This window comes from Ixodes scapularis, unplaced genomic scaffold (genome assembly GCF_016920785.2).
Source record: "Ixodes scapularis isolate PalLabHiFi unplaced genomic scaffold, ASM1692078v2 PGA_scaffold9__187_contigs__length_104089568, whole genome shotgun sequence".
NCBI lineage: Eukaryota > Metazoa > Arthropoda > Arachnida > Ixodida > Ixodidae > Ixodes > Ixodes scapularis.
This window is the reverse complement of record NW_024609884.1, coordinates 20,638,011-20,662,118: the sequence shown is the minus strand read 5'-3', so window position 1 is coordinate 20,662,118 and position 24,108 is coordinate 20,638,011. Positions and strand designations below refer to the sequence as shown.

Genomic DNA, 24,108 nt, shown 5'->3' with positions numbered 1-24,108 from the left:
CGGTCCGTTGTACGCAATTGCGTCCAAGTCTTTATTATTGTACTTGATCTGGTGCGTTTGTTTACATTGCTCGTTCGTGTTAGGGCATGCGCCACTTTCAACGTCGGCGTACTTTGGTTGGACGCTGACGTTACAAATTTTGTCGCGAACCGCCGCTCAGAAGTGAACCTTGGGCTGCGCCTTGACTGCTTCATGGGGACCCGATGGCAGCACGGATGCCCAGCCAAGTTTCTTGAGCCGTTGGAAGGATGTACTTGGCAGGAAGCATGAAACCTTTCCCGACATCGAACGAACGCATACGTGGCTGAAGTTCGAGAGCAAAGGACTTTGTCACTCCCGCCTTCTCGTAGGCCCAGTCCACGCTAGAGCCAGTCACCGGATCTGAAAGAACAACGGGCCGTGTCAGGGTGTCCATTATTCGTGGACTGGTGACGATTGTCACCTGCCTGGCACGCGTTTCTTTGTCTTCATTTTTTTTATTGAGGTTAACGGAAACCCCAAGTTCTTCGCCAGGAAGCAAGGCAAATGCAGTGGCTCAATCATGAGGCGTAGCGGATATGTAATGACCGTTTTGAAGGATTCATACTTCTTTCGTATCGCTGCTTTACAACAACTGTGCGCTGTTCTGGCCCTCGTTCACTAACCTTAAAAAAAAAAAAATGAACGATTGTATTGCAATTTTTTTTTGTTTGTTATTTCCGACTAATCTGCTTTATTACACGCTCCATCAGTCAAAACACTACTTTTTAATTTATACTGGAAGAAGTGCAGTACCATATGTTGAGGAATCTGATTTGCCGTTAACATCTCGTACTACAGAGGAAGAGGTAGTGTTGACGAAGAAAAACGTTCTACCTAGTCTAAATATTCCAGCATTCCCTGAAAACAGGAGTGGCACTATCCAACTGGAAAATCGGGGAGGTTGTAATATTCTTAATTCGAAGTACCGACCAATAGCACTCACAGGCACGTCCTACAAGATTCTCATCACTATATCGCTTACAAGCACCTGATTGTGAACGGAAGTATTGATTCATCGCTTTTGTTAAGTACTCTCTGTTTCCATGTTCCCTTGCGGTCTAGTCGGTTTCAGAGTCGGTTCAACCCCCGGACTTTATAGGATACGTCTCCCTTGACAAGAATGCAGCTGGAATTCAACAGGCTTGACCAAGATACATTTTTGGTGACGTGACAAGATTTCTACGTGCACTGGAGTCGATAATTTGTGTATAATATTGAACCTGTCTGGCTGTCTCAATTTCATTTCCAATGACGAACTGTGTACCACTATTTAGGCTATGTGCTGTTTGTGGACACAACAAAAATACAGATTATTATTATTTTAAGTTACCTAATTCTATGCGTTTTCCGCAATGCACTGCATGGCTTCCGAAAGAACCTGAAATGTAAAACTTTTTTTTTTTTTTTTTTTTTGCAAGCGACATTTTGTTTTTGCAGAAACTTTATCCGGCGGAGTTGTATTTTTCTTTTGGTAACATTTAGGATGAAGATCTCCATTATAGCGACCCCGATTCTTCCAACCGCGCCTTATTTTAATCTGCGTGCTCTCATGATTGCGTTGTCAACCACTTTAAAAAAATGATCATCTAGAGTCGGTAATAGGTTAAGGTGTATCCACACGACGGACCAAATTGCTGTTTCGGACCGCGGGCCGCGTATCACGTGATATTACGTCACCGGTTTTCGAGGTCCGCCGGTGGTCCGCGGCCCGCGCTTCTGAGAAATGCCAAGCGACTTTTCTCGCCCGGACATTGGCGGCGGACCGCGGCGTTTTTAGTATAATTGAAGCGCTAAGTCTGGCAACAAGCTGACTTTTGTTGTGTGGATTGGAATCCAAATCCAAAGTCGTTTTCTTTTGGTGCCAACTGTTGAAGACGAAGAAGACGAACCTTTTGTTGTGGGCGATGCAGCTTTTTACTTCGTACCGCTTATGGAGCAATTCCCCGCTCTGTGGGACAATAGTCGCGACGACTACTTAAATAATCATCTAAAGATGTCCCCATGCCTTTTTCGGTTCACTTAAGTCCTCCTCGTTCTCAATAGTCAACGCAAGGGCCACCGCGGCCAAACGTCTCTTTCGTTCAACCTCCATCTTGGCTCCTTACAAATAGCCTCAAAGCAGCTCGCTGCATGCGTTTGGCGGAGCTGTTAGGTCGAGGGTTAGACCGGTCCGTTCGCTCTGTCGTCTGCTTTTTGGTCCGCCGTGTGGATGCTCATTGCAGCCGGGCGGCCCGCGGACCGCGCACCACGTGATCAATCGGTCCGCGGCCCGGTCCGTCGTGTGGATACACCTTTAAGCGCTCATTCACACTGGAAGCGGATCCGCGTTCGCAAAGCGGTTGTGAATGTGGTTGTATAAAGATTCAGTACGATTGCGCGCGCACTCGATGACATCAAGTGCGCGTGCAATTGTACTGGATCTTTATACAACCGCGTTCGCAACCGCTTCGCGAACGCGGATCCGCTTCCAGTGTGAATGAGCGGTAAGAGTAGATATGCTCCACCTGGAGCGTGAGCTATCTGCCATTGATATCACTTCGTCGAACGAGCAGCCCAAGGCCGGTGGACGGTAATGAGCTCGTGATGGATGCGGAGGATCTACTGGCCTCTTGACCTGTCACTCACTGTAGCTCTCTAAATTGACATTGAAAAAGTATGGGACAGGTTTTGTACCTGTCCGAAATCATTGAATATAAAAATCGGACGTGCTTACGTGCAGTCCCGTTATGTTCTAAAGAGAAAATAAAAATTTGTATCGGCTGAACGTGTCAATCTGGTTCCCATTGTGAAAATAAAAATAATAAACTACCAATAGAGGCAAACTTAAAAAGTCGGTGGAGGTTTTTCAAAATTGCAGTCGAAATTGTAGTCATTGTCAATGGGGTAAAATACAATCTAACCTGGCATGATGTTTCTCCCGGGAACCGAAATGTCCTTCATTTGCCTTCTTCACTAACTGTATACACGGCTCGCTACGTAATGTCTTCTTATCAAGCCGGTGGTAATTCCTACTTGTTTTCGTCGAGAACAACAAATTCGACGGTGCGAAAAGGCAGAGGGTGTGCGCTCAGCGGAAAGGCCTCCATAATGGTCGCTGTTGTGACGTCAGTGCAAGCCATGTATGACTCTCCATCATCAACTAAATGCTCACGTTCACTTCCTGCTTGCTACTTGTACTCTCTTCCTCTTCCTCCAGCAGAGACATGTCCGCCATGCTATGTTCCCTGCTTTTCTTTCTCTTGACTATCACATATATGAGGGGAAGATGAAAGTAAACGGATTTTCTTCCTTGCAGAAAAGTGAGGTTGCGCGTCGGCCTTTCGGTTCGTTTAGTCTGAGGCCGCTATGCTTTCCAGAGACGGAACCATTCGTGCAGGATTTATCCGGTTCAAGACCTCCGTTTCAGGTGCGCTCAGAGCCTCAGATGCACTTACATTAAATAAACGAATATAATAGTCTGTAGTTTGAGGTGCATAAATCCACTTACAGATGGTTTTTTGAATGGGGCCGACAGTATACTCCGTTCCAGTCGCCTTGCGGATGGCCTCAGCACCTCTCTCCGCAATTGTGAGCTGAAAAATGCAAAACAAAAATCGACCAAATTTTATTAGTTTTATTATTTAAGCTTTGAGAGTAAAAAAAGAAAGTACTGCACCATATTATTATAAGGAACTACATTCGCGAAATGTTTCTTCGATTTTATTTAGAGAACCAGGTGGCCAACACTGACGCTGTTGTGGAAAGCTGGCGAAATCGTCCGGCGTTGGGCCAAGTGAGGCTTTCCCTCCTGGAAAGTGTGCTTGCGGTGGAGCCCATCGTCTGCTACGCGCCAGACCTCCGTTACGCTCGGAGTTGTACTTCATTTCACCGTAGCTCGCCAAACGACGAAGGTTTCGTTCCTATTGAGCCAATCAGCATGTCGGAGGGAGACACGTGAATATTATCTGACTATTTTGTATAGGAGCAGACGCAAGCACTGTGCGTTTGCGTTAGCATTGCGCACTCCACACTGCGGATGCGCCATGTGTACGCAACGCAGCGAGCTATAGATACGTACGTACGATCACCATCGGTTTTTGCGTGCGTACGCGGGAGCCCTCTGAGTTTCCTTCTCGTTGCTCTGGCTTGGCCGAATTCCGGCCTTCAATTGCTTGGAGCAGTGTGTATGGGCGCATCTAGATGGCGCTGCAACTGCTTGCCTATGATTCAGAGGGTAGATAAATATAAGTATCTGGGGGTATGGATTCATGACAGTGTGGATTATCTTAAAGTGATCATGAAAAATATGTAACTGGTAAGGGCGACAAAAATGCAGCTGTAATGAAGAATAGAGCTTCCTGCAATTATAGCATGTATGACTGATATTCAAGCGAGGTTAGAAGTAAAGCGACGCGGTGTGTGTAGACTGGAGTTGGGAGCGCATGGTCCGAATCAGGGGATACAAGGCGATATGGGATAGTTATCATTTGGGGGCGATGAATTCTAGTGGTAAGATAACATTTGAAGAGAGACTAAGAGATATGGAAGAGGAACGATGGGCACAGAGAGTTTTTCGCTATTTGCACATGAAGGGCGTCGATGCAACGTGGAGAAAGCGAACAAGAACTCGGGTAGACATTTTTGCACTATAATGGCGAAAATCAGGAAATGACAGTTAAGAAGAGAGTTAAAGCAGCGGAGATGAAAATATAGAAAGCGGGGATGCAGAAACCTACTCTGGAAACTTAGAGAAAATGTAAAATAAATATTCCTAAGGAATGTATCTATGACAATTCCAGGGGAAGCTCATTGTCGTTTGAGGCCAGGGTAGGGCGTTACGGACTAGGATGTACAAAGCGAAAGGTCAGGACATAGATACGGTGTGGTGGGCATGTGCGGAGGAAAAAGGATACGGCTGAACACTCAGTACTTTACTGTGAAGGGCTTCACCCTGCAGTTGTTCGAGGTGATACTGATTTAGTGAAGGCTTTGGGCTTTATAGGCAGCGACGGAAAAATACAGGCCAGGAAAGCGGAGATCAAGCAGAGATTATCGGACCGATGACATTAATCGAGGGAAAAATGAAGTTTGGTGGAAAACGATAGAATAAGGCTTGTGCTTAGCGGCGATATGAGGTACTTTTGCCCTTCTTCATTGATTACGAATTTAATTGAAAATTAGTTAATTTGAATTACGCCGACGGCTTGCGCTAGGTGGCGCAAGCCGTCGCCATATTGAAAGGGTTCAGCCGTATCCATCCATTCATCCTATGCCACGTTTAACGTTTGGCAACGCAGTTCTGTGTATGAAATCTGATATCAAAGCAAGGTTAGAAGTAAGGCAACGTGGTGTGGGTAGGCTGGCGTCGTGAGCGCATGGTTAAAATTCTATCTTACTACTAGCTTTCCTGCACTAAAACAATGACCATCTCATATTACCCTGTACCTTTGAGTTGATGTTTAAATTAAACATCGGATCAAGGGTACAGGGTAATATGAGATGGTCATTGTTGGAGGTCAGGGAAGCTAGTAGTAAGATAGAATTTCACGAGAGACCAAGAGACATGGGGGAGGAATGATGGGCACGGAGACTTATGAGCTGTTGTGGTACATAAAGGGCGTCGATACGAAGTGGAGAATGGGAACAAGAAAACTCGGTTCGAAATATTTTGGGCAATAATGGGGACGCAGATGAGAAAATTATGGTTAAGAAGAGAGTTAAAGAAACGGAGAGGCGGATATGGGGAGCGGGGATGCAGTCTTAATCGGCTCTGGGGACTTGTAGAAAATATAGATGAAGATTGGTAAGGAAAGTATCTCTGACAATTGTAGGGGAAGCTCGTTCTGGTTTGAGACCAGGACAGGGGTGCTGCGAACTAGGGAGTACAGAGCGAAATATCAGGACATAGAGACTATGTGCGGAGCATGTGTGGAGGAAAGGGAGATGGCTGAACACTTAATACAGTACTGTAATGGGATTCACCCTGTGGTTTCTCAAGGTAATAACGATTTAATGCAGGCGTTGTAAACCCAGTTTTGTCGGACTCGGTAGCATAAATATAAACGTGTGCCTATCTCAAATACTCAGTTGGAATGTTTTTCACTATACACGAGCTTACTGGCACTAGTGGGACTCAAGGATACTCGCACGCAACGCCACTGGCCAAGAAACTCCTTTGTTGCAGTGAAATTTCGAGGACAAAAGCAATTATTTTCGTTCAATCTCTCCTTTGCAAAATTTGATGACGTAACGTGGGGATCGCAGAACACCCAAGTGACGATATTTGAATGCGGTTCATAGATTGGACCCGAGCCCTGCGTGGGCACTAGATTTGGGCTCGTGATAATTACTAGCTCGAGAAGCATTCGGGTAGTGGCCCGTGTCCAATCGCTGCAACGGGGACAATAGCCGAGCCATAACAATGTCTGGAAGTCAGCGCGTGACCTGTGCTTTGCCAACCCCAGCGCGTGGCTATGATCAACATTGGCGGCATATAATCGGCTCCTGATCGCGTGGCCGCTTGTTCTGGCTGCGAGTTGAGGGGGTGAACGCTGCTCGTTTTTCTTTAATTTTTTTCTGGGACTTCTATTGCGTGAAGTGAAAAACGAACGCGTGTTTCATAGGTCATTAACGTCAGGGATCTGTTCTAAGCGGTATTTGCGCAAAGTACAAAAATTGTTGCATCGTCCCTTTAAAGGGGCGATGCAACAATGTGTTAGGTCGCGCCGATTCGTGGAAGTCGACGCAGTGACCTGAGGACATGTATAGTGCGTCGGTGCACATACGTCAATGAAAGCTTAAAGGGCCATGAAATAAATTTTGGACTGGGATAACTAATTTTAGATTGGAATCTTACTAAAAGAAAAGAAAGAAGATAGAAAGCCAAAAGCCTGCTTTTCGGTACGAAAATTCGAACATTTAGCGGACTATTTCGTACCTTCTTTCCGTCAAAAGCTTTCCGCATTTTGACCGTGATACACCCGCGGTACCCAAAGCACGTCAGCCTACTCCAGCTCACGCATTGGACACGAGCACTTGCGTCACTCGGACGTATGCGCTCGTCAACAATCAATCCGTCGACGAATAATTGAATTCGGAGCCCAAGCACGTCACGAACGCGTGATTTCTCATTTTGCTTTTCAGTTTAGGTGGCTAGCTAAAGAGAAAGAAGTTGAAAAATCATTTCATGGCCCTTTTAAAAAGAAATGACACATTCTATGACGTCGTGGAGCAACTTACCAGATCCTTGTGGTTGGGGGCATTTTTATCCGTGTAGGCGTAGGGAAACATCCACATGAGGCCGAAGTTGTGCAGGGAGAAGTAGAAGGAGATGCGACCCTTAGCCGCCTCCACGGCATTTTTGATGGCCCGAGACTCCGGCTCCGAGAAGGGACTCTCGCCGCAGTAAGTGCCCGCACATGGTCTGTTACTGGTGCCGACTCCTGCACAGAGTGATTTGCATCGTGCGATGGTCGGACAGTCTTCCAGCTTTTGGGCTGTAGAGCCCCGACCAAGCTACAGTGAGCGACAGGACTTTGTTCCGACCACATGCGAATTCAAGCAGATATTTATTCGCTCTTTGAGAAAACTTAGTTTCCGCAGCAGGTTTTGAGACAACTAATATGAAGGGCCAGGAAGTTACCGGTGTTGTGCTCTATCTAAACTGCTCTAGTCATTTCCCTTTCTTACCCTTGCGGCCACTAGGTGCCACCCTGTCTTCTTCTTTCTCAAGCCTTTCTCGAGCCGGGACCCTGCACCGGCCCAATAAACCTAATTTGCCCGATGGGCGTGTCAGTGTGAACACGACCCTGGCGTCGACCCACGCCGACACCCTAGAACGTGCCAACCCACTCAAAGAGTAGGAAGCGTGCCAACCCACTCAAAGAGTAGTTTGACACGCAGCATATGAAGCCCAGATGACAGGCAGTCCTGTCTCAAAACAGGCTAGTCGGACGTAGCAACGGCGTCATCGTTGCTAAGGAGCCAGCCGAAATGCTGGCGGCGCAGCGAGAGGGGCGGTCGCTGGTATGCGCTGGCCTGACGGCAGGCCTAACGTCAGGTCTATCATTACGCTTTGAGGTCTAACGTCACCAACCTGTACCCGCAGCTACAGCGATGATGATGATGAGAGGACACGTGATTTACGCACGCGCCGCGCCGAGCTTCGGACTCCTGTCGCTGCCTCACCCAGCGGCGCAGCAGTCACCAGCGAGCCAGGGATGCTTTCGCATTCACAACTCATAAGAAGTGCTTAAGTGTCCTCGGAATTTCTTTTCGATACTAAAGATGGCACACATAGAGGAGCTCTTTCGTATGTAGGATTATGGTCTGTGTAGTGCCTGAGTTGTGTGATGCACCATTTAGTTCACCGCTAAGCTAGTAGTACAGTTCAAAGCTGCCAAGTCTAGACTAAAATATGAATTAGATTATAACTGTTATACAGAAGTTAGTCTATTGACCGTGTTATAATGGGATCATTGCACAAAGAAAAAGCATACCCCAGACATGGATGTATGTTGTTAAAGGTGCACTAAAGAGATTTATTACGTTGCTTTCTAATATGAACCTTGATAGACAGAAATTATTTTCACTGGCACCAGACGCTGGCTGCACGAATATTCCTTCTCGACATCTTTCAACTATCCCCTGTGGCAAATATTAATTTTTGATTGCGTTTTTATACGAAAGCTGGTCGCGAATGTAAATAATATGCCTCTTTTTCCTTTTTTTTCAAAGGTGGATCCAAAAAAAAAAAAAGAAAGAGAAGGGATCACAGAGATGACGCCATCGTCCAATTAGCCCTCACCACAAAACGGTCCCACGTCGAAGTTCCGGTTGGCGTCCGCTCCTGGACAAAACGGACTTTTCTTGTTCACCGACCGCGTTTTTCTCCACATCCGATCCTGAAACATTGACATATTGACACGAACGACATGACAAAAACCATTGTGTTAAAAAAAAAGAGAATTATTAGAGCCGCGAGAATTCTGGACATGCTAACTGAAAATGAGACGAACGAACATCGCATCGGCGTTGATCTCCACCTAAAAACTGGTTCACACATGTGCACCGGTTACATTCGTAAAACAGCCAAAACGACAGAAACGACCAGAACGCAGGAAAAAGCGTGACTCGTGATTACTTCGCGAAGCTATAGACCTCTTGCAACCGTCGCTACGCGTGGTGTATGCGGCGAACACTTGTCCCTGCAACTTTGTCGTTGCTGCCGTTTTGATTCCCGTGTACACAACCGACGCAAATGTGCGAACTATTCTTGAAACGCCAGGAAAGCGTCGGCATGCATGCTGCGCGTGGCACACGAATGCCGCTGCGTCTGCCGAACGCCGAGGCGACATTCGTGCCCATCCCGTGCCGGCCTTTTTTAGGTGACGCCAAAGCTTCTCTGGCGTTCTTATCGTCACGATCTCATTGGCTACAGAGAGGCTGTAAGATGACACGCAACGCCTATATGAGTAGACACCGAGGAAGAGGAGGAGACCAGAGAGCGCGCGTGGACGTCGGAACGTTCGCTGAATGCATAGGTAGCTTGCACTGACGTCACTTGGCCAGACATAACGGGGGAAAGGGCGCGCGAGAGGATAACTTTCGCTGCCCCAGAAAGAGGAGCGGATTGACCTTTAAGCTCTAGCGAGTTTCTTTTCTACACAAGAGTGTTTTAGCCAACCCAAGACGAAAGTTCTGGGCCTCACTCGCCTATAAAAAACGGATTTCATTACCCAGGCACCTAATTGGGGCGTGCAGGGGCCCTTAGCTGGACGGCAGGACCGAGGGACAGGGACATCGATGTTCACCGAGACCTAGGGAGCGTCGAAGGCTACCTCACGCGCGGCGCTGGCGAATCCCGGCGAGCGGCGATGTTTCGGTCCCTTGGTCCCGCCGTCCAGCTTAGGGGCCTTGTTCTTGATATGGAATGCACGAACAAGGTATATGCACAACGACGTATCGATATAAGTGGTTTTGTTTTGAAGCAGAAAATGAATATTTCGTACAGAATATTTTCCACCAACCAGCAAGAAATAATGGGACATGACAAAACAGATCATAGTAACAATCAATAAGAATGCGCAGTTACCTCATTTAGTCGCTGGAATAAATTACTGTAGTCGACTTTATTTTAGCGGGCTCGATATTTCGTGGACTTTGCAAAGCTCTCGTATATATATATGCCAAGGTGTGCGTGTGTAAAGCCCCTCTATGCGTGTGAAGGATCGAAGCGGTACTGAAGCTGGAACCACAGCCCCCGTCTCGTACGCTATAGGAAGGCTAATATCTGAGTTGTATCGGTGGTCCTGCAGGCGAACCTCTGGATGGCAAGCACGCCAGAACTCCGTCTGACAAAATTGTTTGTTTTTGTTTTCACACCTTGGACACTCCACGGTCTTTGAGGAACCTGACGGGAAATATTTATTTGTTTATACTGCTAATCGTTTGGGACTGTTAAAAGAGTGTAAAACAACCAAGAAACGAAACCTGTTTCCAGCGATTACACTTCGAAGGCTGTACGCAGATCCTGCGCATATAAGCATGTTACATTAAAAAACGAGACAAATGTTCCCCGCTATCGTGATTTGAGAATATTCAGAGCTCACCAGGTCTCCTGTCTCCAGCGTTAGGTCGAACACTCGCTCCTTTACGCGTCAGTCGCAAATACTGTTTCTTATAGCTAAAGAGAGCAACCGAGTGGATCATAGGCTGTACGTACGGAAGTATGGCTGTACACGTATCCGTCCGGGTTGACCACCGGGTGTATCCTCCACTCGTACTCGTCTACGAGACGTTTGATGGTTTCATCTTTCTCGTACATGGTCGCTAGCTGCAAAAAAAAAAAACAAAAAAACAAGCGTGATATGGGACAACTTTTTTAAATTTTTTCTTGCAGCGCAGCGCAGTAATGTCTGCGCCTCTAATACCCCGCAGAGAACTTGAGAGGTCATTCACCGCCAATCACAGACAGTCGGAGCCAGTAGAAAGTAGAGCGCTGCGGGAAAGCGCCGCTTTTGGGGGCCGGGTACAGCCACAAGCGGACAGAAACGGAATCTGTGAGAGCAGGCCTTTAAGCTTGCCCTCTCAGTTTCCCCCTCTCGATTCTTTTTTATGTCCCCAACCTGAAGGAGCTAAACAGGCAGTACATATGCCACGAATAATGCTCCGTCGTTGGGAAACAGTTCTCATAAAGGACTTGGACTGCGTTCACAATGGCGCATACACTACTGTCCGCAGCTGCAATGGCCGCATGAAGTGTTTTTCCTCGTGTCCCACTGCTGCTAAAAATGAAAATTCGTTAGTTCCCTAATGAATAGCATGCTGAAAAATCAAACAATACGAATGTCAATTCGTCTATTTTTATAGCTCTTATTGATTTTATAATCCGTTTGTTAAAAAAGAAAAGAAAAGAAACGACAATGAGAGTGAACGCTCTACATTTCGGACTGCAGGGCGATCAGACGTCCCTTTTTCGCCGTGACAGTCCCGTTTCAGAGCTTCATACCTGCGTCCCGTCAATTTGTCTTAATAAAGCCAAATGACCCGTTTTCGTGGTAACTTGGTTGCGAAAATAGTGGCAAGCGGGTGGAAGACAAAAAAATTGTTGGTTGTGACCAGTGGCGTATCCCAGGGGGGAGGCTTATGGGGCTTCAGTCCCTCCCCCCCCCCCCCCCCCCCTTTTTCCTTCTCTCCCCTGCCTTTCCTCTCTATGGCCCGTTTTCTACTTTGAGCCGCCTGAAAGACTCCGCAGCCAGTGATTTACCCGTAGTAATGATTTTGTAATCGCAAGTACAGCGTACTTATGCAATCAAGATCAAGCTTGATCCACACTGTCCGCTTGGGCTTCCTAGATGTTCGAGACGGTGGTCTCGATGCCCCCGCGTCGCCCGCGGGGGCGTTGAGGGGGAAAGCAACGTACAGTCTCAGATTCTCTTGCTGACGGTCTTCGCTGAACACATGATGGCAGAAATGCCTGCAGACACGTATCAAGCGTCTTGGAAGCATGTTTGTTTCACACATCATGTGCATGGTTCAAACATACATTTTTTGCTTTCTTTTTTTAGGTTTTACAGATTTCTTTTTTAAAAGCCGTGATAGCTACCTACACTAATCCGGTATGTGTAGTTGAGTCTTACAGCTAAGGGGGACATAATATAGGGTGCTAATCTTCTCGATAAGACGAATAATGAACTTAAATGGGTTAATTAACTTCTTAATTAGTGGAAATAATCGTATGGTCCCAATTAAAAAACTTACCGAGCGTCATCAAAAACCACCAAGTGGGTAATTTTTAAAAAGAAGACTTTGACCGAGTGGGAAGCGCAGCAGTGCGCTAAAGTTTCCAATGCGCGTGCAACAGGAACAATGCTTGCCGTGAGGAAACGCGGATCACAAAAGACGGGAAAAAATATTTAAAAAAAAAACGCGCGAACGCGTTATTGCCATGTGGCGTGAGCAACCCACGCTCTCGCGTTATCGCAAAGGTAGCCTCGCGCCTCCTCACGGTGTGAGCCTGCTGCACGATCGGTAACTATGGATCTCTACCGTGCTTCTCACTAAAATTAACTGATTTTGTGGCTCTCGATGACGCTCGGCAACTTTCTGAATGGAACCATATGTTTCTTTCACTATTAAAAAAAAAAAGTTAATTTACATATTTTAGTTAGTTAGCCGATTCGTCATAAAGATTAGCCCTCTTAATCGTGTCCCCCTGGCCGCATAACTCACCCGCACAGACCGCATTGTCTACGTCATGCTACGTCTACTAGCATGACGTAGAACTACGTCTACGTCATGCTACCCACCACATTCAACCTCGGTCAACCTCGTCGCTGTGCAGCATGAGGGTCCGAAAGTTTGCGGTCTGTTGGTCAACGAATACGCAAACACACAGACCGAATAGAATACTGTCAGAAACCACTTGAATTCGTGTAGAAACATTCCTCAAAAACATTTCACCCGCGATCACCCCCTTCTCGGGGGTGACCTTGTCCAAAGGAACCTCGTCCATACGTGGTTCCTTTGGAACGACATAAACACAACCACTTCCTTGAGCCCCCCACCCCACGCCACACCTTTCCAGCTCGCTTCGAAAATCCTGGATGCGGTAAGGCCGGCCTTTCAAATCGCAGTGAATAAATGCTGAGTTCACCGAGTCTTTGTCGTTTGGAAACGAAGGCAGCATATACGCAAGATGCTTGAGACGTCAGTTGGAAGTTATATGTGAGTAATTCACGAGCTTACCTGGTCGATAATGTAGAGGCATGTGGCATGAGCCACCCACTCTCTCGCATGAATGCCGCACTCAAAGAATATGATGGGCTTGTTCTTTCCTTTCGTAATCTGACGAGACGAAAGAAGAAAAAAAAAATCGTGAGGCAAGATTTGCGTGACTTGTTGTTTCCTTTTCCTAGCTATACCCTTACAAAAAATAAGTACTTAGACTTTATTGGTGTTTTATGGCAATGTGTGCCTAGAAGGAGCATAAGGTCTAAGTAGCATAAGGTTTCAGCGATCCGCGACATCTACGGCTCTGCTTGTTTCTGGGCAATATATATATATATATATTTTTTTTTTCAAATTTGTGAGATCAGTTGCGCTGTCACCGATAAACATTCTGTGCGCCGCAATGACAACACTTGCAATTTTGCCACATTTAGAGAAATGAGCTGGGTTTCGGCATTAATAACAACACTACAATAGCGGCTAAGCCCATTTTTCTTATACATTCATTAAATTCATTTAAATATTATCCTTTTTATATATTTTCTGTCATTTTATATGAAGTTCTTTGGTAGTAAATAATTTGTGAACGTGTCTCTAAAACGTATTTATTTGACAAGTTTCGTAATTTTATTTTGAATAGAAATATATTATTGTAATTTTTATTGTTCCTTGTACATGTCGTGAACCTTTCATAAAATAAGTAGACCCAAATTTTACGACGCGCATGTTTCGGTGTGAAATTGGCAGCTGTGCAAAGTACAATAGCGAAACCCTGGCAATCTCCACGACTCGAGCTTCGAAGTTTTATATCTCCGAAAGAAAATTAGCTACGAGGTTCGCATATACCTGAATGCTGTTATCAAGAACATGACTTTAACGTATATGTTTTTTTACATAACTATAAAAAAGAATATTGCCGGAACCTACATTGCACGATCTGACGTGGAAACACCAAGTAACACTTAAGATTACGGTATCCATCTGTGGCGTTTGCAGAATAGGGAGGTAAGAGGACTTCCCTAGAGTTTCGCATACGTAACGAGTGCATAGGAGTGCTGTCCGAGGAATGAAAACATATTCGGATCTTAGAAGGTTCCTAGGATGTCTAGGCATAGGCACCCTAGTCCCGGTGGATGCGGAGCCACGAGTTACTACAGAAGAAATCAATTGTCCATAGAAATCCGTCAACTACCACAGGTTTGCCTTAGAGGTAATAGAACGGAATTAGCTGGTCATTAGAGCGTCCACATCGATTTTTGTAAGGGTAGGGGAGTGGAACTTAGAAGAATGCTTCACGGAAGTTCGCAACTGGCGGTCAAATGTGTGTGTAAAACGCAAAACTCACGTGGACCCCGATGATGTCTCGTCCCTCGTAAGATTTGCCGATGACGGTGTACTCCACGTGGTCGTATTTCTTGCTGTAGGACATCAAGGCCTTTTCGAACTAAGGGAAAATAAGGTAGGCGTTTCTTGGATTCACAATGAATAACGTGTTCGTTTAAAAATATTTTAGTGTTTCCGTTAAATTAAATCGGGTAATTAAACAAAACCTGAGATACGCAATAAAATATTGTTGATCCCAGAAATATTTCCTGCTAGTCTGCCAAACCCTGTTCACACAGCAGGGAGTAGTAATGGTTATGCCGTTTCATACGTTTTATTTAGAAAAACAAATCTTTGTATAATTTGAAATTATTTTAGTGTACCTGTTTACCAGTCCTCAATTACACTATTTAGTTGTCTTTCTTATCTTCTTTTCTTTTTTAAATTTTGCACGAGAAATTTGAGCAAATATAAACCGCATCCTTAATGCGCTTGGTGCCTTGGTTTCGAAAACAAGTTTCTTCGTTACTAAGCCCATGGTTTAAACCGATGAGAAACCCGGCGCATTTTGTGCTACCTCTTCATTCTTCAGGTAGCGCTGGAATCTGAGTGGAGCGCTGGAGTAGGTGGTGAATCGAGCCTCGTGTCTTTCGTCGTCGATAAGCCTGTGAAAGACGCACAAACGAACAACTATAATGCGGTTCGATGAACGGTTCAGCTCGTCCACTGCGCAAACTTTGGGTGTCACATCGTACACTCCATAGAATTTCCTGCGCGTCTACTTACCGTCCAAACACTCAAAGAGCCAATCTCTGCGATCTACGAAATCAGCTCAGCGAATGATGAGGCATAACATCTGTTTAGACCTAAAAGTGAAGTTTGCGCTGTGGCATCACGCAATGCAAAGCGTCATGCTTGCATTGCGTAATGCAACAGCGCGGACTTCATTTTGAGGTCTAAACAGATGTTCCGCCTCATCATTCGCTGAGCTGATTTCGTAGCTAATTTCGAGCTCCTTTCCCCTTGTTCTCGCCATCGAGAACAGTTCTTTGGTTGTGTTTGGAAGGTAAGTAGACGCGCAGGCATCTTTTAGAGTGTATGAGGACGGTATGACTCATTTCGTCAATCGAGAGCAAATAGCATGGAGGTAGGAAGCTTCTGGAGGCGACATGGTGGCATCAGAGGTGAAGCCAGAAGTGTGGAGGGACACGTCCCCAACGATGACTTCCTACCTCCATGGCTGAGAGCGTGCCAGATGCCCTGGGTGTTTCTATTTGCACAGCATCAACGGGGGGTCACGCGATGCTCCAGTGACATCGTTTCTCTGCGTCACGCATTTCTGTTAGTGGCGGTCGCGTGAATTTTTTTTTTTTTCATTGCGTTTTGTCGGCTAAAACGAAGGCGCGTGCCCGGATGGATGGATGGATACGGCTGAACCCTTTCAATCAAACGGCGGGGTACGTCACCTAGCCAAAGCATTCCAGTCGCTGCGCCAAACTTTGCAGTTTGGTGCCGCGACGCGTGGAGCGTGATGTCTCGGAACTTTCTCTCAGCTTTGTATTGGGTCCGATGGCATGAATAAGAAAAACTCCATTCACTCCTAACAGGACCAATGAACTGCCTCCCTTTCATCACCTGACCCTGCTCAGCGTGGGTACGGACGGGAACATTATCATGTGGTGACTGGTTCAACGAGCACGTGGTTGGTTTTAAGGTAAAACATAGTAGTTGGGAGGGATATAAATATTAGTATGGACATGAGTCGGAAGCTCTTACAGTATTAATTGTTGTATCGGTGGTGCAGCGGAGAGCAAAGGAGGGGGTGGGGTAAGAAAGAGAGTTGAGCATCTCATTATAGAAGTCGGCGTTTCCCTTAATTGCTTTTAGGCGGCGTTTGAAACTGTAAATAATAGGCGTTTTGTTTGGACAACGTTTTGGGGCATGCTTAATTGTTACATTACCTTAATACGAAAGTAGCATTCACCCCCACCCACTTTCCCGCTGTTCACGAGAATACGTATTGAAATAATAATGTTCAATCACAGTCGTCAGACTGTTTGCAACACTGAAATCAATGGAATTATCTCCCCAACCTAAATGTATTCTCTCTGTCTCTCTCTCTCTCTCTCTCTCTCTCTCTTACTGACTTGAATTTCGACATTTCGAACCAGGTTATCAGTTTCATTCGAATACCCGAAACTATTACACCAAACAAAAGACGTGGACTCTCAATGAATGAGTTTCTATTGTTCGGGAGCTCACTTTTGGACGTTCTCGACCTCTATCTTGGCGGTCATCCCAGCTTCCGACACTTCCTCGGTGAACTTTAAAAGCTTTTCAGGTGCCACTCTGACGACGGCGGGAGATCCGGGTAGTTTGGCTTCAGCCCAGAAGTCGAGCTGCATTTCGGTAACACATAAAATGAGTTGGTTCGTCTCGAGAAACTCTCGCAGGTGTATCCGCTTTAAAAGGGTATTTATTATCACGCCGCGAGGAGTTCCTCGTTCTGGAGCCCATGGGGCGTTTGCCAAGCACCGTCTCAACGGCTTCTTTTCCTATGCGGAAAACAAGTCGTCTCCTGCTTGCGCAGGATTAGCAGTGACGTCAGAATGACGTCGAGCTCTGATTGGCTTTGATTAAAATAATAGTGGGTAGACCTCAATGGTAGATACCTTGTAAGCCCTCTTTTTTTCTTTTTTTTAATCAGCCAATAAGAGCTCGGCGTTCTGACATCACGCAACCCCCGTGCAAGAAAGAAGCAGACGAACTTCCGCGCTCCATATAGGTGGAGTCGGAAGTCCCAAAACCAAGGCCACTTCTAAGCCGCTAGTAGTTCAGGAACTTTCAATGGACCTTTTCCGAGAAGCGTTTTGCGCACGCGCGAGCGCCCGATGCCAAGCGGCGGAAGTCGGAACAAAAAATCGAGGAAATTCGGAAGGAGGCTGTGGATCAGCGAGTAGAACACGTAACTGCAGCATATATGTAATTGGGTTACAAAAAAAAAGAAAGTGGAGAGAAGGAAAAACACGACCTTTGGGTGGACGCCACGGATGTCCCTCTTTAACGTCCCGTTGGGCACGCGCCGCAGCTCAGAGAGCGAAGAAGCTGGTAGCGTGGCTCCCATTATCGATTGGTAGCGCAAGTAGGTTACGTCCTCGATTTTTAGTTCGTGCAGCCACCGCCTAGTGCCGTCGGTATGTGGAAAAGGTCCATTACATATCGCTGTTTGATTCAAACCGCGTTTCGAGGCAGTCGACATGTGGTTCACTCACGAGCACGAAATAACACACATAGAAAAAACATATATAGCCAAAAAAAAAAAAAAATGGTGCCTTAAAAGCTTTTTTTTTCAGCACTTCTGCAAGATATTTTGTGTATTTTTTGTTTTTCACTTTTCACCATAAACTCTGGTGATATATATATATATATATATATATATATATATATATATATATATATATATGAAAGACATTATAAGCTACTCATTGTGGCCCTTTGTACTTTACCCAGTTACTATTCCCATCGACTAACTTCTTTAAAGGGACCATGAAATGATTTTTCAAATTCTTCTTCCTTAGCTTTAATCTTCAACTCTGAAGAGAAATGAAAAATCACGTGATCGTGACGTGTTTTGGCACCAGATGCGATGACTCCAAGCTTCCACCGTGCTTTTTAAGCGCACCATGAAACTTGCCATTCGCAAGTGATGATGAGTGCCGTCACGGCACTCGTTGGCCACGAACGCGAATCCAAATATTCGTCGACGGATTGATTGTTAAAGGGGTATTCGCACGAGGGAGAAATCCCGGGGATTTTTCTCCGGCACGCAAAAACATCAGGCTTTGCGACGTGCAAAAGCCTCGTGTTTTCCTCTCGTGATCCGCGCGTGCCGCGCAGTGCTCGTGTCCAGTGCGTCAGCTCGGTTCAGCTGACGTGCTTGAGTAGTACCATGAATGTATCACAGGGAAAAGGCGGAAAGCTTTCGAATGAAAGGAGGTACAAAATAGTCCGTTATATTTCCAAATTTTCGTACCGAAGAGCAGGCTCGTGGCTGTGTACCCTCGTGTATCAATTTTCTGTTGGCCCACTAAACGATATGCGATTAGTCAAATCCAAATTTATCCCAGCCCAAAATTTATTTCATGGTCCCTTTGACCAACTTCTAATAAAAAACATTCAGTTATTTAACTCGCCAGTAATGGACAGAATTGTCCTCTTGAGTGAAAGAGAGCTCATGAGCGTCTCGAAGCTTCGTTAATTTCAAAGACACTGCCGATGCGTGCGTCTGGGTATGATGTACCTCAGGTGCTTGTAAACAGAAAAGTGTCATCGTGACCCACGAAATTGTTGAACTTGTCTGCGATAACGGTGGTGCTGCTGGCTCAGTATTTACTTGGAAGTTGCCATACAGCGAGGTTCGTAAGCCATTCTCGATTTTAGCGAAGAACCTTCAACAACTCAAGACAACCCAATGCTCATTGTCTTACTGAAATTAAATAAAATATGAAGAAACAAGAGATGCGATTACGAATAGATCGAGAACACACGCACACACACGCACGCACGCACACATACACAGGCACACACGCGTGCGCGCACGCGCGCACGCACGCACACACATGACATCGGCATTTAAGGCTTCATTGCGTTTTATTCTTTAAGAAATGAATGAGTATTTGAGGACGTTGGCCTCTCTGTGCAGTGCCGGCTAGACCACTGCAGTTGATTAAATTTATACATGTATAACTGAAGAAAAGCTCTTCTGCTATCACTGATTCCTATAGATGATGTGCGTTTTGCATTTCCGTCATCTAGCGTGTCGTTTGCAGTTTGTTTGAAAAAATATGGTAGGTACAAAGAACAACCAAACCAAACAGTGTCGTCTCTTGTCTTGTATGTATGTACACCGACGACCACCGACACATTTTTTCGTTGATTTCGGGAAAGATGTAGTGCGTCATTTGTTTTTATGCACTAACAAACGCAGTAATGGTGTGGCTCGGCGGTTTTGTGAATTCTTCTGAAGATTTCGACACAGCACCCTCTGTCTTACTTCTACAACGTACCCTGCATAATAATTCGGCGCTGTTTTTAGCAAGCCGGAATCTTCGAGAAAACCCTGAACTAATCGTACAATCGATAAATGGCCGCGGTCTTTACTGGGAGTAGTTGGTCATTATCTGACAGAGCTACGTCATTATATTATTTGTTTAAACTGGAACGACAAAAGCAGTCTTGATGTATTTTTTACGTGTTATTTTCCCTGTCTATCTATTTCAAAATTGCAGCTTTGTGTCCATCTATTTCAAAGTTGCAGCTAAACCGGCATATTTGTTCGTGGCAGTAAATGCTATTTGCTTTAGCTCTGATAGAAAACAAACCGTGTGCGCAAGGCGCTACACAATAGAACGTTATCAACGGAAGCACCTTGCTCGAAAGGTTCTGTAATGATTAAGTAACCTTTGCCGCGTAAAATACGTACCTCCATCTCATTTTCGAGTCGGAACAGCACATTTAGCTGGTCGCTAGTTTCGGGAACAATGGACAAAATGCTGTGCCTGCAAAAAAGAACGAATAATTAAAAAAAGAAAACGAAAAATTGCGCGCGACATTATCGTCCGTAAGAACATAACTGTAACTCAGATATGTGTTTATTGGGGTATGCAGTCTTATCGATTCATCTGTTCGAGCGACTTGGAGGTACGATGGATCGCTGAATGGTTCATCGTACAAAGTCGAGGCTCTCATTTCGAAGATAAAAAAAAAGTCCAACCAATACGGTTCAGTGGAGGAAACGTGTAGAGTGGAATAACATTAAATACACGGGACATCGAATATACAGGGTCATATATGTGTCCAACACTTCTGCTATATTTATGACCGGATATAACCCCACTTTGCCCGTAAAAAACCTTATTTCGCTTCTTTTTTGGCGGCTTCTTTGCCACCATATATGTGTACCCGGCGATAAACGTATAGCATGTGTGTACTATATTCATATATGACCTCACGTAAAACAATTCTAGGTTGAACATGTGACAGTTTTCAGTGTACGTGGTTGGGACGACGCCGTCATCGCCGGTGTGTCCAGCACTTGGTGTTTCCGCGTTACAGTTAATAATCGCTAGTAATCGTCACACCAATCGGTAAATTGATAATCAGTACTACTTGCTCCCGATTGCACCGGGCGTCGCTGTAAATCAGTACACAATTGAGGCTTCGACACCGGTCAGACAAGTCAGATTCTTGACTTATACTAGGGAAGCTGATACTGCTGTAAAAACAAAACGAACCTGTTGGCACTTTTGTGTGCAATCCTTTCTTGACTCAATAGCGGATGCCTTTCTTGTATGATGCGTTTTATTCTTTATTTGGAGCATTACCTGCTCAACCAAATGAAACTAGAATACCTGTTTTTAGAGCTTTTTCGGCTTGAGCTTTCTCCGGCTTGAGCGGCGTCGGCGTCGGCGTCGGCGTAACCGCGCGGTGCATTATGGGTAAATTTCCCCGCTAAATCTAGCGGAAAAATTTCCCCGCTAAATCTAGCGAAAAAATTTCCCCGCTAAATCTAGCGGAAAAAGTTCCTCCGCTAAATCTAGCAGAAAAATTTCCCCGCTAGATTTAGCGGAAAAATTTCCCCGCTAAATCTAGCGGAAAAAGTTCCTCCGCTAAATCTAGCAGAAAAATTTCCCCGCTAGATTTAGCGGAAAAATTTCCCCGCTAAATCTAGCGGAAAAATTTCCCCGCTAAATCTAGCGGAAAAAGTTCCCCGCTAAATCTAGCGGAAAAATTTCTCTGGGGGGTCTTGTGGGGGTCTCTGGGGGGGTCTTGTGGGGGTCTCTGGGGAGGTCCCCCCCCCCCCCCCGAGGTCACATGACCCCCCCCTCAGTACCCTTCCCTACTCCTCTTCAAAAGCGGCGCCCTAAATCGGCATTACAGGGAGTTAGTTGTAAACGGCTTCCACTTTTTTTCGCACATATTTCAAAAATAAGTTGAATATGATTTATTTTGAATCTGTATGTTTCAAATTGAGGCAAATAAAAAAAGAAGAAACGAAGCACAGCATTTTGGGAGTAGCTTCTTTTTTTTTTCGCTTTTCAATTACCCCAATGAACGCATAAACAGGAAGTTAAGTTAGAATGAATTTTCGTCAATTCTTGGCTATTCAACTTTTCACTTTTCAACAGAACTTTTCAACAAGTGGTGCTACAAAAAATTTAAAAGAACGTCGGTAATAAAAAAAAAAAAAACTATCAGTGGTCACAAAACGTTTTTATTTTACTATAAACGGTCGTGCAATCATCTAAAGCAAAGCCGAAGAACGATAGAAACTCGAAATTGTATTAAGGCCTTTACATAACACAGTAGAACAGTTGCAAATTGAAGCAAATAACAATAATCAAAAACCATATATACGCTTTGGTTTGAAACGTCTTTATTTTTACCGACCCAACGAGTTTGGTCGGTAAAAATAACGAAACAATTATGAAAACTCCATACATACGATCATCGATGATTCGATGTAGATGTAAATCATAGAGTGCTTTCATAAAATTTAATAGGGACTAAAGACTCACTCAGTGGTGTGAAGAACGGCCTCTTGGGCGAGATGCCGTTCAACCAATCAAATCATCTCGTTGTTGTGATTAGCCATAAGGAAATCTGCCTCAAGGAGGTCATTCTTGTAATTAAAAAATATGCTACTGCGGAAGTCACACCCCCTACTTCGGTGATATCTCGTCTCTGCCAACCAGGCAACCGCCAATCGAAATTGACGTGCCTCTGGTTTCGTCCTCATCCATCTTCCGCAAGTGAAAAAAAAAAAAAAAAAGCGCAGTAATACGAAGCACCGACTGCGGAAATTAAGTCGAGAAAAAATGAAGACTTCGTGAGAATTAATTGCTAAATCATCAAAATGGTTCTCTGAGGGAATATTGGAAAACCGAATAATAACAAAAAAAGATACCGACAAACTGTCCAAAAGTAATGTGAATGTCACGATGAATTCGATATAAAATCTTTGAATATATTTGTTTTTTCAGCTGTTTTTCATCGGTTGTTGTCAATATTATCATTAAGTTTTTTCGATTGTTCTTCGATCGTTTCTCGATACTTTTTTGGTGATTTCTCTAAACGTTTCTCGGTCACTAAGATTTTCTTTTCCCCCGAGGATTGATTTTTTTTTTAGGAAATCTATTTTAGAGCAACACACTTACCCGGTGTAGTCGACTTGTTGTGTGGCATTGGTGACCGGCACCGCTGTGGCGGATCCTACAGCGCCCAAGACTAGTGCGAAGATCCAGAGCCGACTCATGGCGAATCTTCCCGCTTCTGACCGTACTGTGACTCTCGAGCGAAAATCCACACGGTGATATAGTGGGCGATTGCGCTTATCTCTCTGATGTGTCCCCGGTGAGGCAATACCGTATCAATTTCCCTCAAGTGCTTGCTTCCTTTTGTCCTTCGACGTTCCCAGGGATGCGGGTACCCAGCCACACGTAACACGACAGATAGAGTCGGCGCGCTCGTGAAATATACGCCCGTTCGATGTACCGACAAGGGAGAACAGTGATGAACGATAAAGAAAATGGCTGAGCTGCGCATTTTTTTTTATATCTACTTTAAGCTGAATATGCAGCTGCACTCTCAAGTTTAACGAAGCGGTGTTCCCCTAGTGTCGGCTTGTGCAGAAAGTGCAGATAGAGCGAACAAGCCTACTGTCGAACGTCAGGTACACTGATGACCCAATACACCCAATTCTCCACGGCAGTGAGGCGTTGTACATGTGTTCTTGTTGACTGCTAGAAATCATATAGAGTGAAACAAAAGAAAAGAAAAAGAAAACTTCCCACCTCAAGTTTACACATTCGTCAAAAAGAGCCAAGGTATAAACATCGGGTCAGACACATGCAGGAAACAATTTCAAAGTAGATTTCGAAACCGTTACGTATGCCGCGTGCTCTGGCTCTGCGCGGCTCGCTAGCGTTCCTTTTTATTTATTTATTTAGTATGTATTTATTGATACTCACCAAAGCGTGCATTCACGTAATAATTCTTTTCGATTTTAACAAAGCCATGTAAGATCAGAAAAAAAATGAATTTTAAGCGGTCAGACTCCGTTCTTAACTCAAAAGCACGGAGCAAGTCTACAAAGATCAGTGGATGTACGGGAACGGTTGTATTTGTTAAAAAGGAACCTAGGTCGAAGCCGTTGGACTACATCGAGTTTTGACGAATTTTTACTAGATATGATTCTTATACTGTTTTTGCATATTCGAGAACCTGAGGTCTCACAGAAGTTTTGTAAACCAGTTTTTTTTTTTTTTTTTTTTTTTTTGGCGTCACTTGCGAGATTTTTTTCTAGAAAACACCAGAGTGCCTGCATGGCTAGCTTTCAGGGAAACATTTTCGACAGGAGTATCCCGTTGTTAATCACTCGCAAACGACAATCCTAAATACTTATTTTGTCTACACAGACTGGTTTGGTACCGCTTATGAAGCTTAAGAATTGACTTTTTTTTTTTTTTCGTTATTGAAATAAAAAGCAATTTCCGA

At 44.9% G+C, this 24,108-nt stretch overlaps 1 protein-coding gene across 1 annotated transcript; it reads right to left on the bottom strand.

Annotated features, from left to right (window-relative positions):
* Positions 1-23,160, bottom strand: LOC8024684 (zinc carboxypeptidase). The gene is made up of 11 exons (XM_029975118.3): positions 22,770-23,160; positions 20,036-20,111; positions 16,816-16,952; positions 15,131-15,218; positions 14,576-14,674; positions 13,249-13,347; positions 10,724-10,834; positions 8,807-8,903; positions 7,240-7,442; positions 3,509-3,593; positions 1-381 (listed from the first exon to the last, which is right to left on the bottom strand). Exons 1-11 carry the CDS (start codon positions 22,865-22,867, stop codon positions 191-193), a joined length of 1,284 nt encoding a protein of 427 aa, XP_029830978.2. The 5' UTR covers positions 22,868-23,160; the 3' UTR covers positions 1-190.
* Between the last annotated feature and the right edge of the window lie 948 nt (positions 23,161-24,108).